This window comes from Psittacula echo (assembly GCF_963264785.1).
Source record: "Psittacula echo genome assembly, chromosome: 5".
Lineage (NCBI taxonomy): Eukaryota > Metazoa > Chordata > Aves > Psittaciformes > Psittacidae > Psittacula > Psittacula echo.
Genome location: NC_137739.1, coordinates 84,527,154 through 84,545,084, shown reverse-complemented (window position 1 = coordinate 84,545,084; position 17,931 = coordinate 84,527,154). Strand labels below are relative to the sequence as shown.

Here is a 17,931-nt window from a genome sequence, read left to right as displayed (position 1 = left end):
GAACACTTAGGATGCTACATACACACAGATGTACAAAACTACCCTGAGATTTCCAAGTAAAAGGAGATTATGTTCAAAGAAGTTATTAATAAAAGAAATATTTCTGGATTGCAGATTAAACAATAAATGTTTCCAATAAGCAAAACCTTGTACCTGGTTTAATGCTTTGCTGTCTTGCTGCTGCTCGCTCCATACTATCCTTCACACAGTAGTATAATTCCCGACACTAATGTATAAAAGAAGAGTAATACAATGTTATTTTTTAAATTACTAAGGAAAAAGAACAGCAAGATTCAAAGGTTCTACAAAAAGAAAAGCCCCTTGTGGTGCGTAATGAACAAAAGCCTATAAAAGTTCAACCATAGCTAATTACTAGATGGTGTTTGTATTTATTTCTCAAGATGACAGAGAAAGTCTTTCACATAATTTCATAGCAGAAGCTAGTGAAGTGTTCATGGCTTGGTACATGCCCATGAGTAATGTAACCAAGTTTACTCGGTTCCTATTGTAGAAAAAGCCTCAAAACAGGATCACAAATACTCCCTTTCAGCTTCCAGCAATCAATGTTACTGGTCATGCTCATATAATCTATCTTTTTGTTATTGACATTACTTTACTTATGAAAGTGATCAATTCATCTTCCCCCAACACACCTCTCTAGTATCAAATAATAGTTAAGCCATGATCTCTGAGTAAACTTTAAGAACATTTTCTATCTGAAACCCAAGATACATCCAATTAATTTTCCAAGTAACTGCTGTAGCATACTGCTTTTGTCCTCCTTCCCTTTGTATTCAGACCTACGTTACAATGATTTGGTCTGTGTAAAAGGAATTTTCTGAAGCAGAATTCTAATCTCTTTATATACCTCAAGGTAATAAACTTTCAATATAATACTTGCATTTACAAATCTCCACCTTTTGTTTGCTGGTCACTGTGGAGCAGTTACTGAGTTCTAAGAGTTACTGGAGTTTTCCCAGCAAGTTTAAACTACTTCTTTATATTTGCAATTAACGATAAGGAGAAGAAAAGGGTGTTCGTATTAGTGGAGAAGGTAGGCATTTACTCAGTATGTAATGCTGCTTTCCTTCTTCTAACCAAAAAACCCAAGTAAAAGCTACACATGTAATGTCTTAAATTACATCCTGCTGTACTTCTGTCCTCTGGTAAAGGACAAGGCCTAATGCCAGCTTCAGATGTCAGTGCTGTTTAACAGCCACTGCAGTCCAGCAACCAGTGCTGGAGAGAGAATGCTATTTTCTGATTAAACATGGAATATAACACACCCAGGATTTGTTTGTTCTATGCTGTTTTCCCTCAGTATCGTGTGTATTAAACAAGATGCCTACCTTTTTTGTGTAGAACTTGTTCAGCTGTGTCTCCTGACCATTCCTCCGCCAGAGGCACAGCACTTTTGTTTTGGGACAGTAAGTCATGTTGATGAGCTTTTCATACCACCAACGTTCGTACACAGTTCCAATGTTGCTTCTCAGCACAATGCAATCATCGCATACCTGGGAGCACAAAATACTACATAAGACTTCTAATATTATTTACTGAATGCTACTACTTGCATTAATATTATTCTTGTCTCTACCTCCATGAAAAATATGTCTCCAGTTGTGTCTGTCCCAGCATGTACTACAAAAGTCTGCTTCTTGATGTGGCGGCTGCCACTGGGTCTCACAGGGAGTTCCCGGCCATTCTAGGAAAAAAATATGCAATCATTAATGAACTTTGAAACCAATTTCTCCTGATCTACTGAAAAAAGTCCATCAGGTGACACTAAAAGCATCTTCAACAAATTGAAGAAAAAAACAAGTATTTTTAACACAGCTGACTTGAGGCAATTTTGGACAAAGCCTTAAGCAAAATGCTCCGGTAAGGTTAGTTTCAACAAGTGTGACTCTCAGTCATCACAGCTTACAACATTCTCACTGGTACCACACTCAGCATGGGGTAGTGAGGTGTCTGCGTTCCAGCAGCATTGCAGTAAACTGGTCTGCTTTTTCACAAATAATTGTAAGATAATTTTGTGTCCTTTCTGTGCATAAAACTAAGTTCCAAATGTAAAAATGTCTTGAAAAATTAGCTTTCAAAGGGCCTAACTTGCATTCACCCTAGTGATGGCTGTATTAAAAGCTGGCTAGTTTTATTAACTTGTGTGTTAGCCTGAATTCTTAACGAGCATTACAGGATGCAAGGTTTATTCTGCACGGCAGCAGACAGTAGAAACAGTTTTGTATAGAAACTGATTGATAGCTACAAGTCTTATAATGACCTGGAAACCAACGGAAGACTAAACACTTGCTACAGTCATAGTGAGAATAATGGTTCTCACTCTCGAAAGTGGTATTAAGAAAACATAGAGCTGTGGTACAGTCATGTTTATACATACTTGTATTGCAGTTCCAATTGATAATTGCATAATATAATATTATAATATTCTATTCATGTGAAAGCAGCATTTAATAATTCAATTTAATTATTTGTAATATGTTTAAATGAGTGTTGCAGAGCATTTTTAGATTAATTTTGAGATCATCTTTTTCCTCCACTGTAGCTCCCACAGATACGTCACTGTTCTACTTACCAGATTGGCCAGTTTGTCTAGAATATCGTTTATTTGCTGGCTGTGCACCAACCCAATATGTGACTTCCCCATCAGACGACGCACCTTTTTCCTAATATCATTCTTGTTCACCTAGAGGGCAAATATCAAGACAGTTACAGACTCTTCTCTACTCACAGGTACACCTCCTATCTACCAAAATCAACATATCTTGTTTTCCATTGCTAAGGCAGCAAACCAACTGCTCTGCAGCTCAGGCATGCTAGGGTCTCTTTAGTCCAGCTGTACAAGCACAAGTTGTGCACACACTAATTTTCCCAGCTACTGGGCAACTGATACTGTGCGTAACAGATTTCCTGCTTTAGTCTTGCACAAGAGCAGCAATTCCACTACCCGCACTTCCAACGACTGACATCAAAAGCCTCAGTTCTCCATGTTGCCACTTACATGATGAGTCCTACCTGCCAGGCTAGCTTCTCCACCTCTTCCTCTGCAAAGAGTTGATTTAGTCAACTATGCAGCCCTTAGCACAAGAAATATTGACACAGAGGCATGATATCTTTGACAGTTCTCAGTCTTTCACAATCTGTTTCCCAGTCACTAGGCCAGGGCCCTAACACACAATTGCAAATAGTCCCCAAACAGCAGCAGGATCCTCCTAAGATGAGCTGCAGAGAAGCTCAGAACAAAACATTTCTGCCTCAGGACCACTTTCAAAAGGCTATTATGAGCGTCAGCCATGGATACAAAAGGCTTCAAGACAGTAAACTCACGCTTGGGTGCTGACTTCAAGCTGGATCGGACATTCTTTTTAATCCTGTTGTGATTATGGCTTAATGCTATGGAGCATACAAAACAAAATCGAACTCCTTTCTTTCTTTGACAAGAGTTCTTTGCAGTTGAAAGAAAACATCGTATTTTTCAGGAATTTTTAGGTAAAAACTACTAGGTTTTGCTATCCCAAACCAAGAAAATGAATTATATACCAAGGTGTTGGGTTTGGAGGATTATGCTTCCCTTGACAGCTCAGAAGAATTCACCTCTCTGGTAATAGCAGGCCTTCCAACTTTGCAGTTTCTACTAGAAGCTGCCCTAAGATAAGATACCTTGGGTACAGTCTTTAGCCTCTTAAAGCTTTCCTGGTAACTGCTTAAAAAAATCCTACATACAACTAAACATGCTCCAAATTCTAGATCTACCACCTTCTATCTCAAAACTGACAGCATGGGGCAGGGAGGATAAGTAAGCATGACAATGACAAAAAAACCCTCCAACCAACAACAAAACCACCCCACAACCCCTCTTTTGCCCAGTTCTTCATCCCATCCTCACTCTTGAGCATCTCTGAAGATGCACTGAAAGCTGTTGTGCTGGACAGTACAGTGCATCAAATCCGCTACAGGCAAAATCAGTGCACCTAAGCTGGTTCTAAATGCAACAAGAATTTTAGGAGATGGATCTTCCACTGGCTTTGAGGGAGGATTTGGACTGTCTAACAAATCATTCAGACTAAAAGAAATATATTGTAAGTAGCCACCTGCAGCATTAAGGTGCGTACAGACGGCCCACTGAATGAGAAAGTGGGTTCCTTACCAGAAACAGCAAATTTCATGTTAAGTTATTGATATACATATTCACAATCTGCCCATGTTTGGAATTTGCAGCTGTAAGGAAATCAGATTAGAAGATGCTCTCTATTTAATTTCTAACCCATACTCTTAAAAAGAAGAATGGCTTCTAGAGTTACTGGTAGAAATAATACACTTCTATTTTAAATGGCAAGGTATATGCATACCCATGGCATAGAACATAGGCATAGAACTGCATAAACTCAGACAAGATCTCTCAAAGAATCTCCAGGTACTGAAGCCATTTTTTCATTAAGATTAGGAGATGCTTAGAACATTCTTTTTTACTTCACTGTTCTGAGCTCCATGGACAAAGATGTACAGTTTCAAGACAACATCAACAAAATATTCTGCTTAAATCTGAGCAGTGACCTATTAAAGAGAAAGAAGTCACCTTTATCATAAGCATATAAGCAATCATATTATGCAGCAGTGTGGCCAACAAGCGGTCCTCATCATCCTCCAAACGCTTTCGATCGTGCTCTCCCAGGGAGAGATACCTGCAAGAAGAGCTAGATTTGAAACAGACTCAAAGGCATAATTTATTTATAAATTTTATATATATATATTTTATATATATTTTTATATAAAAATATATATTTATTAAATATATAAATATATTTATATATAAATATATAATTATATATTTATATATTTATTATATATATTTATATATATTATATATATTATATATATTTACAAGTATATGATGATATAAAGAATTAGATATTTACAAATAGAGCACTATTTGTAAAGTGTATGGCAAATAAAACCTCCCAAAACACAAAGCCAAATGGGCATTTTCCAGTAAACCACTGAGATTATTAATTAAACATTCCCATTAATTATTAACTGGCTGAAGTACATAACATCTGCTCAGTTGGAAAGCTCTCAGTAATCCACTGGGCTTATCCATTTCCTGGATCAGTCACAGCTCCATGACAATTACACCTGCCAGAAGAGGAACATGAAACTCAGTACAAGAGCTACCCGCCTTCAGAACTTAATATACAGCTGCAAGGCAGGAGTGAACTGATGAAGGAAACGCACAGGCACTCTCTTTTTCCAGAAAGGTACCAGTAGATGGTGGAAAAAAAACAGTTTTCAAACTAGCACAAGTTCCTATTTTGGCTTCCAGATGCTATGTTACATGAGAACATAGAATCATAGAATAGTTAGAGATTCAAGGGTGCAGGTAGTACAGCTGCAGGTGGCAGATGGAGCAAGGAACGATCAGATGTTACCAGAGCTAAGGGGGTGGAAAAAAGCAAACAGGTAGTGAAGTTCAGCATCTTAAAAGTAGCCCAGCTTTAAGCAACCACACGGATATTTCTAGAGTGGTTCGCTATTTGGCTTTTTGTTTCTTTTAACTACAAACTGTGTAGTAAAAACACCTATGAGTGACTTTTCATTTTGAGAAAATTCAAGATGCAATTCCTGAAGACATTTCATTCTCTCACTTTATGTCAACACACTGATCATCTTCCTTTATTCCAGAATATAGTCATCTTGCCACACAAATCTCTTGCTTTACTACCGATCTAGCCTATTCCATCCATTCATACTGGGATTGTGCTTACATTAGCCATTTCTCATGAAGTATAACCTCTCCACAAGAGTTAAACAAAATATATGTTGCAACTGAAGACACAATTTCAGTATCAGCAGATACTGGCCAGCAGACAAAACACTCACTTGGGAACAGTGAGGCACAGTGACAAGGTTTACAAAGTGACAATAATATGTTCGGCAGAACTTAACTTAGTATGTTATCAAGTTTTATACTATTTCAGCCCCAGTGCAATGAGGAGGAAAGAGGTCTACTAAAGAACTTTACCTGTCAATCATCTCCTGAGGTCCCTGGTCCATCCCCATTCCTTCTCTCTCTAACATCACAGCATCCAAAAAGGCATCTTCCCAGAACTGCATCTGGTCCCACAGAGTTGAACGTTCTTTGCCTGTACAATGTATACAACAAAAATGAGCATTTATTCCACTTACTCCATCTAAATATTTGAATTCCTGTTCCTTCTCACTCCTTGAAAATACCACAAGTCAACACACAAGTAATCCTCATCAAAAGAAAGGTTACTTTTAAACCACAACCAGTATCAAAACTGATATTGTGGTTTAAAAACATGTAAAAGAGAAGACATCTCTCTCATGCTAATTCATAGCATAATCTTTTCAAACCCTTACACAAAAGTTTCTCTCATCTCTATTCTTTCAGGAATGTATCTTCTTTCATATACTGTTAGCACTGCCCGAAGGGGATAGGAGTATCTCACACACACACAAGATCACAGCAAACACACAGAGAAGTGGAAAGATAAGATTATTACTCATAGAGAAGGTTTCCATTGCAGCATCCTCTAACTGGTCCCAGACAGATCCTTTATCCCTACCTGCAGCATTCGAAGCAGGTAGGAACGGTAAGTGGAAAGGATGAAAAACACAGGAAGAGAGAGCTCTTGATTAACAGCAAGTCCAGATGAAATACAAAAGTCAATATATTCCTAATCCAAGGATACACTCAAAGGCCATTAGCATTCTAATGTATTCTGTTCAATGACTTAAGCTGAAGGATCTTTCTTTCAAGATCAGTGATACTTTTTTAACCTCTCATGCCTAGCTAAATAAGTTCTTCAACCCTTTTTCCAACAGCTTAAAGAATTTATATGCAAAACCAGCAAAAGACTTGGACAAACTACATTATATGCAAAGTACAGCACTCACACCCATCTCCTTATGCGCTTATTCAATCTCTGCAGCAAATCTTTGGCTTTACTCTGAATGGCCTCATGTATCCTCCTATTCTAACAGCATAGACAACACTAAGTGGTTAAAAACAGTCCCTAGGAATGTAAAATTCCAGCCTGCCCCAAGACATGGCTCCACCTGAACTTCAGTCTAAAACATCTTGTCCAAGCAAAAAGAAAACAGTTTACCCAAAAGTCCTTCATAGAGATAGACACGTTGGTTTCCATCCTCTGGAGCTCTCCCTGGAGTGCTGCCTTTGCTGTCCTTCACACTCTGCTTCACGTTGTGAGACTTTGCCTGAAAATAACACAAGAGGCATCAAATAATTTAACTCGTTGCTCTGCAGGACTGTTTTCTGTAGGCCACTGTTGTGCTCAGCGGATGCAGTTTGCAAGCTGCACTTCATGGATGCTTCTCCCATTCACAAAGCAAACAAATCTGTTCAAAGAGCACCGTAATACACTTGAGAGTATTTAAAAGTTATGATTACACTTCAAACAGCTTCTGAACCTATAACAGGTCATCCGTTTCCTGTATCAAACAGCTGCTCCTAAGAAACAGGGAATCTGTCCCTCTTATTTAGGTACGGTCGCATATTATGTTGCTTTGATGATGACGTTGCTTTGCCTCTGAAAGGCAATTAAACATCCATGTGGTTGAGAGAAATACTGAATGAGGGGGAATTAGATACTGCTAAAGCCTGTAACACGCAAGATGTGAATCTACTATTCTCAGAGCCATGTATTGCATGGAAAAAGAGAAGAGGTACATGGGTCCATATAAAATTACATCTTTAATATTTTAATATTGTAAATCACTGCTGATTAACCTGTAGAAGAGAATCAGAGATACTCTTCTATACATGCCCACACATTGAAGTGATTACTGTAAATAAGAGATTTAATAAAAATAGATATAATTAAAAGCAAACAACCAAACAAAAACAATACATAAAAATAAAAAAGGAAAGTCTCAATGCCCTTACAAAGATGGAGCTGGTAGCAGAGTTTGTCTCAATTTCACTGTCTGACACAGTGCCTCTGGATCCGGCCAAATTGCCACCGTTTTCTACACTGGGGCCATCACCAGCATTGCTGCTCAAGTCACTGTCTGCTCCTAATGTCTCTCCGGAACTGTTACTAACCTGTGGAGAAAAATAAAGCAGTTACCTTCAATAGACAAAGACACTGAAGACAGAAAAGATGTAAAACGTTTCTTCTTCAGGCACAAAATAAGCAGCAGTACAACAGAAGGCCATATTTGCTTTTTCTCCTTCAGTAACATCATCTTTTATCAAATCCTACTCTGCAAAGAAAGATGAAGAGAGACTCAGAAAGCCCTTTTAGGAAGGGGCTGCTTAGACTGGAAGAACTACTTAGAACAGTTTAAACTGGAAGGGGTCTGTTTAGATAACCCACAGACAAGTCCCCCGGCTCAAGCAGGGTCAACAAGAGTATGTTGCTGAGGACCATGTGTAGTCAGGTTAGTAAAACCTCCACAGATGGAGAATCCACAGTATCTCTGGGTAAACAGCTACAACATTTTGGCGACCCTCAAACTAAAAAAGTGTTTTCTTGTGTTCCAATGGAATTTCCTGTGCTTTAATTTTTGTGTTGGAATTTTTGAGCTCGGAGGAGGGCATACTTGAGTATTAACCTGCTCTTCTAGACCCCTCTTCTATCTGGTACAACATCCAATAGAATACGGTGCTCATTGGAGAAAGACAATCAAAGTATTATTCCTGTTGACAGGCTGAGAAAAGATCCTGGAAAGCCAGATATTCACAGGTATGCAGCAAGTTTGAGAGATGGAAAACAGCAAAAAGGACACTTCCTTGGGTTTTGTCCCTGGAATAATCTGTGTCGGTACACGTGGTAGGGAGAAGCCTCATTCTCTTTTTACTGAATGCACTGCTGCTACCTTTCCCTCTAGGGCCTAGCAAGCAGACATCATTTGATATGACTCAAGTACTTTGAGGTAATATGTCAGAAAGTTTGTTCTTTTTTTTGCTCTCAGGTTACATTTTTAAACATTATTCTTTATAGATGGTTTATACACAACTAAGGCATATTTATAGAATTACTGCAAACCACCAGTTCCATAAATACACTAATATGTAGGAATATGTAACAGCAACAAGCACCAAATATGAAGGATGCAATCTGTTAACAAAGCGCTAGGTTCTGACACCCATGCTTGCCACACGCCCAGAGATCTGAAGAAAGAACTCACAGACATACGTTATGCATGCACGACAGTATGCAGCCATACCACACAGAATGTAGGCATGAAGTGTTCTCCCCCACTTTAGCAAGCAATGACTTAAGATTTCACTTTGGCCACATCCTACCACTGTGCTGACTTCAGAATCCTGGCTTGTACTTCGGACCATAACTGCTGGTCCTCCGCCGGGAAGAGAGTCGAAATCACTCTTCTGCAAGCAATACACAGGAGAGGAAGAAACGTCACATTAGTTTTTACCATAAGGAGAGAATATCCCATTCCTCTAGGTCTTGAATCACACTCCTTATGCTCCCTTGGTTTAATTAGCCAGTCACACTGGAACTACTGCCTGCATGTCAAAAAGATCATGGGGTCACAGAATCATACAATCAGCCAGGTTGGAAAAGACCTTTAAGATCATCAAGTCCAACCATTACCCCAGCACTGCCAAGCCCACCACTAAATCATGTCACTGAAGGCCTCAGCTACATGTTTTTATGTAGCTTCATCTACATCTACAGTTTTTGAACACTTCCAGGGACAGTGACTCCACCACTGCCCTGGGCAGCCTGTTCCAATGCCCGAGCACCCTCTCTGTGAAGAAATGGTTCTTAATATCCAATCTAATATCCAATCCAGGAAATGGAGAAGGAATTTTACATAATGAGCCTTTCAAGAATGCTCAAACCTGAGAAGTCAAATCGTTTCTCTTACCACATAAATAAAGCAAGCATAGGAGCCACTAACCTGAGAACCTGAGGCCAAACTGAGGCCACTGTCTGCACTGATTTGGGATTTCTTCTCATCCGTTTCTCCCAAATCAAAGTGTTTCACACCTTCTGGCCCTGAACAAAGGAAAAAGTAAACCATTACTGTACCAAGAAAGAACACTACAGCAGAAAGCGGGTGACAGAATGAAAGCAGGAACAGTACCAAGAAAACCAATTTGGTTTCTCATTCCTTGGATTTAATTACTTGTTTTATTCCTTGGTACTGTGAACAACAAGGCCAGCAGGACACATCTGCCCTTCTTCAAAAGTTAATTTGAATTCAAATACTCCAAAGGCATAGTCCAGGAATGACTATCACTAAACAGTACCTTGTTAGTCATTCAAGAGAGAAAACAGGACACACAAAGGTCAAGTAGCTTCCAGTTACAAAAAAAACCCATGCAGAGCAGTTGCCATTCAACTCTAGGAAGCCACTTCCTTTATTCTTGGTAAAATAAAGGATACCTAAAATCAAAACAGCTAATTTGCTCCAAGTCTTAGACTGAGTTTGCTAGGTTGCCTGCAGCAACTATCTCCAATCAGGCAACACAAGGAAACGACTTAAGAAATGACAATTGGTGTTACACCAGTAAGAATGTCAAGGCAGAAGCCTGGATGATGCTGTACTTCACAACACTCCTCAATTACACTAACAAATGGCTCTCCAGAGTTGACAGTCACATAGGTCAGTAGTGAGAGAGGGAAACAGCAAGCATTAAGTCATGCATTCATTAACCCGCTGATCCAAAACAAAGAAAGGGAACAAGAACAGAGAACTTTATGTTCAGTTTCCCATGCAATTCTAGAATCACATCATCTATTGTCCTCTTATGGGATGGCAGAAAGAAAAGAGAATGATGGATAGGTAGGGCCTGAAAAGAAACTTGGATAAGCACTGAACGAGCTAAATAACAAGGCAAAGAAAGAATGTGTTATAGACTGTACACAGAATGTCACTACTCTCAGAGAGGGGAAGAGGCTGAATGCAACACTTCTGCCATATCCATATCTGCCAACTATTCAGTAACAGGAAGACATGATCAGCAGCTGCAATATTTGCATTATGTACCCATGACTATATCCAGTATTTCTTAAGCAAACTAAGCCACTGATCACAACAACCTGGAAATTATGAACATGTTTGTATTATATGTAATATTAGAGAGGGTAAGACAGCGAAAAGGAAAGAAAAAGGGAAGGGAGGAGAGAGAGAGAGAGAAGGATAATATACAAAGATTTGTGGGAGTGAATTTGAGATGGTATGTAAACTCATGAATAGCAAAGCCATAAGCGGGCTGTGCAGACCATACCAACTTACTACTCCACCACCAATTCTCCATTTGAAGTGTTTTACAGAAAGTGTTCTTCATTTGTTATAGTATTCTGCCTCTAAATCCACATCTTAGTTACTGTAAATCAAATCATCAAAGATTCTAACACAGAGAAAGTATAAACCAAATTTACAAGAAAAAAGGAAAATACCTAAAAGTATCCTTTCTAAGAATTTGGAATCTAATTTTCCAATATTTTATAATATCCCAATACATTACAACAATATACATTGCTCACCTCTAGAGGTTTACTTGCACTCAGTTGAAAGGCCACCATTTCTATTTCTGAACAATGATGCAGACAGAAGTTTTACATCTCATTGCTACTGCAGAAATACTAACCTGCAGCTGTCTGCTTTTAGCAATTTAAGAGCTCCCTGTCCAAACACATAATTCAGAGATATTTCTGGCAATTTGACTTTTAAAGCAAGTGGAACTGACTGAAGCAGTTCAGGGATTTGACAGTGGGACAATAGTGGTAACTGAGTTCAAGGAGCACAATAACCACAATCACATCATTGTCGCTATCGATTTATAGGCACTTACAAACCTCCCCTTCCCTTCTTTATGGAGTTGTATGTCCAATACACATAAAACACCTAAACCTCAATTTAACCCTCCCAATGTAGGCACCTACCTGAAAGGCCCAGTTTGGGAGAGTAGGTGCACGCACGTGCTATGTGTGTCCCACACACACTCCTACCTTAGCAGAAAGCAAATCACATGTGATAAGCTGCACTGCAGAGCTGCCCCATTTTCATCCTTCTCTCTGAACTAACTCCAGGTGCTCATTTGTACTTAACTGAAGGATGTAACTGAGGAGCCTAAAACTAAGGTAGCAAATCCAGGCCAAGTAAGAATGTCAGGAATTTTCACCCATTCATCTTAGCTATTAATCCTCCCAAACCTTCAGTCTGTAAAAGGGGCATCAGCTCTGCAAAGTAGAAACCACTTCTGTTAGGAAACACCTACCACATCACGGTTGTTATAAACTAGCTACTGCCCTGTCATATGCGCTTATTTACAACAGCAATAACCAAAAGAGCAAAACCTTGTACTATACCTGCATGTAATATATAGTTGATGATTTATTCAACAACGTATTTCAGTAGATGTTAAGATTTGTGTAGATTTAGGCTACTATTTTGACTCTGCAAACAGCCTCACACTATTTAATAATACTTAATAATAACTCCTTTAATATGGCATATAAAAACCAAAATCAGGTTGATTCCTTATTATGAGTCTATTATACTAAATACAATTCTTCACATACACCTTCTCTCTCCCCCTCAGAAGTGTTTCTTTTTGCAGGCTGACTGTGGTCCTAAACTGTTCATGATTGATGCCAGGAAACAAAATTTGTTATCCCATGGCTTGAAAGAACAGTGAATTCTTCATTCCAGTAACATTAAATCAATCTATTCACGTCAAAGACTTGTTAAGAAAAAGGGTCTTTAACTTTAAAGAAAGGAGAAGGAGTATCTTAAAATCCTTCATATATATCTGACATGATGAGGATGCAGAATATCCGCTTCCCCTTCTTTGAAGAAGGCAACATTCAGGGGAGGAAAAAAAGAAAAGAAAAAGGAAAAAAGAAAAAAAGAAGAAGATACATTTGAACACAATTTCCCCAGGGCAAACAAATCGGTTTGGTCTCCTCTGTAACACAGGCTTGCCTGGTAGCCCTTTGTTGTGGTGGGTATAAAAACTGTGTGCCAGAGATGCAAGCTCACCCTGCACCTGGGGAGTTGGCAGTTATGGGGAGGCTGGAGGAGTCAGTTTCTATGGTTTTTAAATTCCTTACTCGTTTTTTCCAAAGCTTTTTGCTTTTTCACTTCCTGGTGCTTGTTCCACAATTCTACCCAAGATGCATTGAAAGCAGGAGAGAAAGAGAAAGAGTCAGCAGCTGGTCAGACAGGTGAAAATGGGGACAAAAAATGGAAACAAAAAGCCCACCCCTTTCATCTCAAAGGAAAAAAAAAGGAAATTCCCAACAACTGCCGAGTGAAGGGTTAATTAACACCGTTTTACAGGAAATCAATGCTAGGTATCGAGCACTGATCGAGCATCATCTCTCATTTATGGAGTTCAAATGTGAGATAACTTCATACCAACTACAGAAAACCAGCTATTATGAACACATATAATGCAATTAATCACCTTTCCTGAGAAAGGCCTTTGAGATTATCAGTTATTCCTCCCAAATGTAGGCATCACAGAAGCTCTGATTAACAGAAACATTTTCATGTCCTCAGCTTGTATCATTGAAAGGAAAAGGCACAAAACCAGCAGCAGCAATTCCAAGAAAATTAAAAAGTGTAAATTAACACAATATTTAACCAATATTATAGCTTAAAAAATACCACAAAGTTTACAAGTACAAGAAGTTTTTTGTCCTGACAGCATTCACAATAACTGCTTGGCTCTGCCTATCAACTAGTCCGACATGGAAAAAGCTGAACTTCTCTGCATCCACTTGCTCCTATCAGGGTATAAAGAATGGAAAATAGGGAAGAAGAAGAAAATGAGCGAAGTATCAGTCATGCTTAATGCCAAATTCCAAAATTCAAGTTAGGTCATAGCACTGCAATTGAGTCAAGGAATTCCGTAAGAGGATACAATGCAGAGAAAAGAGAAAATGCCTAAAATCTACATGCACTGTTTTCATTTGAAGCTTAGCCCTGAGACAAATCGTGAGGCCCTTTCATTTTCCTGTCACATTCCTCAACCCTCTGAACTGAAGTCATCTTTCCTGAACAGAAACATCAGGTCATTCCAGGTGCTGGCCTGTTGGCCAAAGGAAACGTTACAAACTGACATGCTGAACTGACTGAGTGCTGTGGACTGTCCTCTCCCACTAGCATTTTTAATGGTGCAGAGGGAAATACTCTTAGAATCTAAAAGTGGCAAAGGGAACGAAAGGGAAGCATATTGTTTTCTATTGCTCTTCAAGGAAAGTTGCTGAGCAAATAAAAGGTCACTTGAAGCACGTCAGAAGCCCATCCCACCCTACAAGTGGCAGAAGGCTCTAAAAAAGGTCTATTTAGCAAAATCTCTACTGAGGAAATAAATACATAAAATAAAAGGAATGAGTTAAAATTGTAGAGGAAAGCCCCATAGCTTTAGATGTATCGGGAGCAAGGCAAAGGTAGCAAAGGAGATAGCTAGAAAAACAGCTGCCATCCAGGTGATTTCTGTATCTGCTTCATGATTGATGGATGTTCCTTCAACTTTCATAAGTACACAGATGGACAGGATAAAATTGCTTTTGGATCCAAACAGCATCCTATAGGCTTATCTAGCTGAGCACACAGTGACACAGATAACAATCTCTTTAGGATGTACTGAATTTGGTTTCTGAAAGGGCTTTGAAAACACCTGGCCTCTGAAGTGCTCAGTCCATCAGGCTTTACTACAAAAAGCCACAATAACTGCCATTGAATTACTTTTAGCTGACTTGCCTGATAATTCAGGGTAGAGTATATCCTAGCACATTAAAAACAGCCTACTTAGTCAAGTAAGAGAAGGAAAACCTCAAGTAAACTCAAGGGGCATAAAATACTGTGCCTGACTTTGTTACATGAGCCTGAACTAAAGAGGACAGCAGGTCCAAGGTGGAGCTGATGCAGACAAAGTAGGTAGCACAATTTTTTCTGCTTCAGAAAGTGTCAAAATGGAGCGATTTGCCAGCATTAAATAATTCTTTCAAGACCAGAACTGGAGACTTCAGGAAGTACTGACTGTTTCTGCAAGTATGTAATAAACCAAACTAATCACTATTAACTGTCAACTTTAAGGCCACCAGCATCCTAACAAAAAAAGGCCAACACTCCAAGCCATGACCATGAATCTTGGAAGACAAGAACTTCAGAAGTAAACAAATGAGTGGTGATCTTTCAGGAAATAAAGTATCAGAAGCATCATCTTCATAATGAATTTCCTAGCTAAGCAATTAGGTATTAAAGCACAGCCAAGATCAATCCTCAAGAGATACAAATCCATCACTCTTCACCTCAGAAACAAGAATTTTGAATGCCAACAGCCTTCCTTGTTACAAGGGAGCATCCTCCATACTTCAGAGGTACAGAAGAAACAATAAACCTTCTGGGAAATGAACAAGAAAAAGGAAGAAGCAGGAACATATCCATCCTGAACTTTGGAAAACTGTGACCCTCCTGGCCATTGTTCCTGTAGTACAAGGAAACTGCACACATACAGCTACCATTCTCTAGATCTCAGACATGCAGATACGTCAACATGCACTCTGCGTATGACTATTGCAGACAGTGCTGTACATGATGTTACTCCATATGCTCATGACTTACTTTCCATTCTACTATTTCCTCTTGTAACTAAGTCAAAAGGGTAGCAGCTCAATTTTATTCTGTCCATATCAACAGAGTCATCGAGAGTTTTATTTACAAATCTGCAGCCTGAGGCTGTCAGCACCCTCCCAACCTCATACAATCAAGGAACTGCTGAGGTTCAAAGAGATCTCTGAAGATCATCTAGTCAAACCTCTCTGCTTAAAGCAGGGTCAACTAGAGCAGGCTGCCAAAGGACCACATCCAGTCAGGTGTCCACTACCTCCACACATGGAGAATCCAAAACCTTTCCAGGCAATCTGTTCCAGTGCTGCATCATCTTCAGTAAAAACATATTGTCTACTGTTTAAATGGAATTAGTTACAAACACTTCATTTCAGCAATGTGTAACTGTTTACCAAATGCTTCTTTAGGAAAGAAGTTAGCTTGAATGAGAGTCTGCTTTTCATTATAGGAGAAATTTCAGCCTACCCATGACTAACTCTGGCCCTGTATATCCGAAGTATTGTCTTATATTGAAGCTTCCATAACAGACCATAAAGAAATTGTAACAGCCAAGCAGCTTTAAATTCTCTTCCTACAATATGAGAGAAATTCCCTTTACTTCTTGATCTCAAGGGTCAGATGAACATGGACACTACATGTCCTTTTGCAGGAATTTCTTAAAGACTGACTTACACACTAGTTCATGGCTTTTGATGACAGACGAAACCAGTGAGGAATAAAAGCTTCAGGAAAAAAAATCACTGAAGCCTTTCAAACTTTGATCAATTTGGTAAAACCATACCTTTCTTATAACTCTAGAGAAGACAAGTGGAAATCATTAGAGCATCAGAACCATCAACAGGAATTTACTTGTTGCCTGCCCTTGAAGACTGCAAATTGTTTAAGGATAATATTCTGGCAACAGTAGTTAACATTGCCATGTTCTATTCTCAGCTGCGTCAGAAGCATACCTTCCTTTTTCCCTTTTTTACAGAAAAGAAATAAAGTACCCAGAGCAAACAAAACCACTACACTCAAGTGCTTCAAATCTGAACCTCTTTTAGCTCCCTGATTGATTTGCAAATAGAGTGCAAGACTGGCTCCTGAGCAACTGCCTCCATAGATCTCCTCTTGAAACATGAAAGAAAATCAAGTCAGAGGGGTTCAGTATCCGTTCAGAAGGACTCAGCACCACTCAGCCTGCAGCTGTTATAGGGGTATAAAGATGAATGTCTGCATTCCTGCCGTGTATTCCCTTGTCTTATGCCGCATACTGCAGGTACAGCCTGACAGTAGCACACTGCTTTTAGAAGATTAATCCTTCATACAATGATTCCATTAAAAAGTTACTTTAAAATATAAGAAGGTTATTCTTACAGGCTATAAGAAGCAATGTCTAAAATTCAGCATGACTTATTTTTGGAGTTGAGAAAGAATTTCTCTCATAAAACCTACCCCTAACTTTTTCCCAGACGTAAGGAAAAACTATGCCAGCTAAGAAATTAGACTGGGAAAACTTCCAGTGACCAGCCTAGCAGATGCTGTTTAGAAGGACACGCATTCTATTTGCTGTTGCATAGAAGGAAGATCCATCAGTCCTGCTCACTGAAACTGCAACACTGCAACTAAAATCTTCTTGGCAGTTATTAATATTAGTAATCAGCAGATCCTGGCTCCCACTTCTATCAGGATGCACTCTATATAACCCACATGTAGTCAGCAATTACAGAACTTTTGTTTCATGTAGTCCTTCCTACAGTTGCCCTTTCCAAAGACCTGCTGTTCCCATTTCCCTTTTGCCACTTCCTGTTGCTTGAAAACATCAATCACAGAGCAAAATATCAAGTTGTCTATAATGTAATGAAATTCAGAAACAATTCAGATTAGAAAGCTTTTGAGAGAAAACTGTCCTGGATAGTTTATCCAAGAGTAGAGTGAAAACACATGGCTGTTCCTTGTGATCCAAGGTGTAAATGAAGCATGTTACAACAGCAATGTAGTGTGTTAAAATGGAGAGAATGCAAATAGAACCTAATGCCAAAAGAGAAGTCCCTCCTGCACTTCACATGCATCACAATACACACCAATGGAAGCAATAAAATTCTCTTCCTTTAGACTCCTTGTGTCAAACTCCCTTGGCCCTTTGCCTGGAGGGCTTGGTGCTTTTGGCATCAGCTGAGGTACCGGCAGCTGCATCACAGGTTTTGGCTCCACTCTCGGAGATGATGCAGGATCCTTGCCAACTGGAGTGACAGATCCATCCGTTGGGCTTCGTTTCCTCTTTTCTGGTTCTTGAAAGAAAAAAAAAAAACAAAGTGTTGGGGGGAAAAGAAA

General features: G+C 39.2%; 1 protein-coding gene across 1 annotated transcript in view; it reads right to left on the bottom strand.

Moving 5' to 3' along the window:
* MADD (MAP kinase activating death domain) overlaps window positions 1-17,931 on the bottom strand; it is a 54,515-nt gene that overhangs the window by 14,144 nt on the left and 22,440 nt on the right. The window contains exons 19-29 of the mRNA XM_080619040.1: window positions 17,682-17,888; window positions 9,931-10,028; window positions 9,311-9,394; window positions 7,946-8,104; window positions 7,149-7,257; window positions 6,038-6,158; window positions 4,595-4,700; window positions 2,594-2,704; window positions 1,598-1,705; window positions 1,350-1,514; window positions 154-226 (exon numbers count right to left, since the gene is read on the bottom strand). Of these exons, the coding sequence (XP_080475166.1) occupies window positions 154-226; window positions 1,350-1,514; window positions 1,598-1,705; window positions 2,594-2,704; window positions 4,595-4,700; window positions 6,038-6,158; window positions 7,149-7,257; window positions 7,946-8,104; window positions 9,311-9,394; window positions 9,931-10,028; window positions 17,682-17,888 (1,341 nt within the window). The remainder of the gene's footprint in view (window positions 1-153; window positions 227-1,349; window positions 1,515-1,597; window positions 1,706-2,593; window positions 2,705-4,594; window positions 4,701-6,037; window positions 6,159-7,148; window positions 7,258-7,945; window positions 8,105-9,310; window positions 9,395-9,930; window positions 10,029-17,681; window positions 17,889-17,931) is intronic.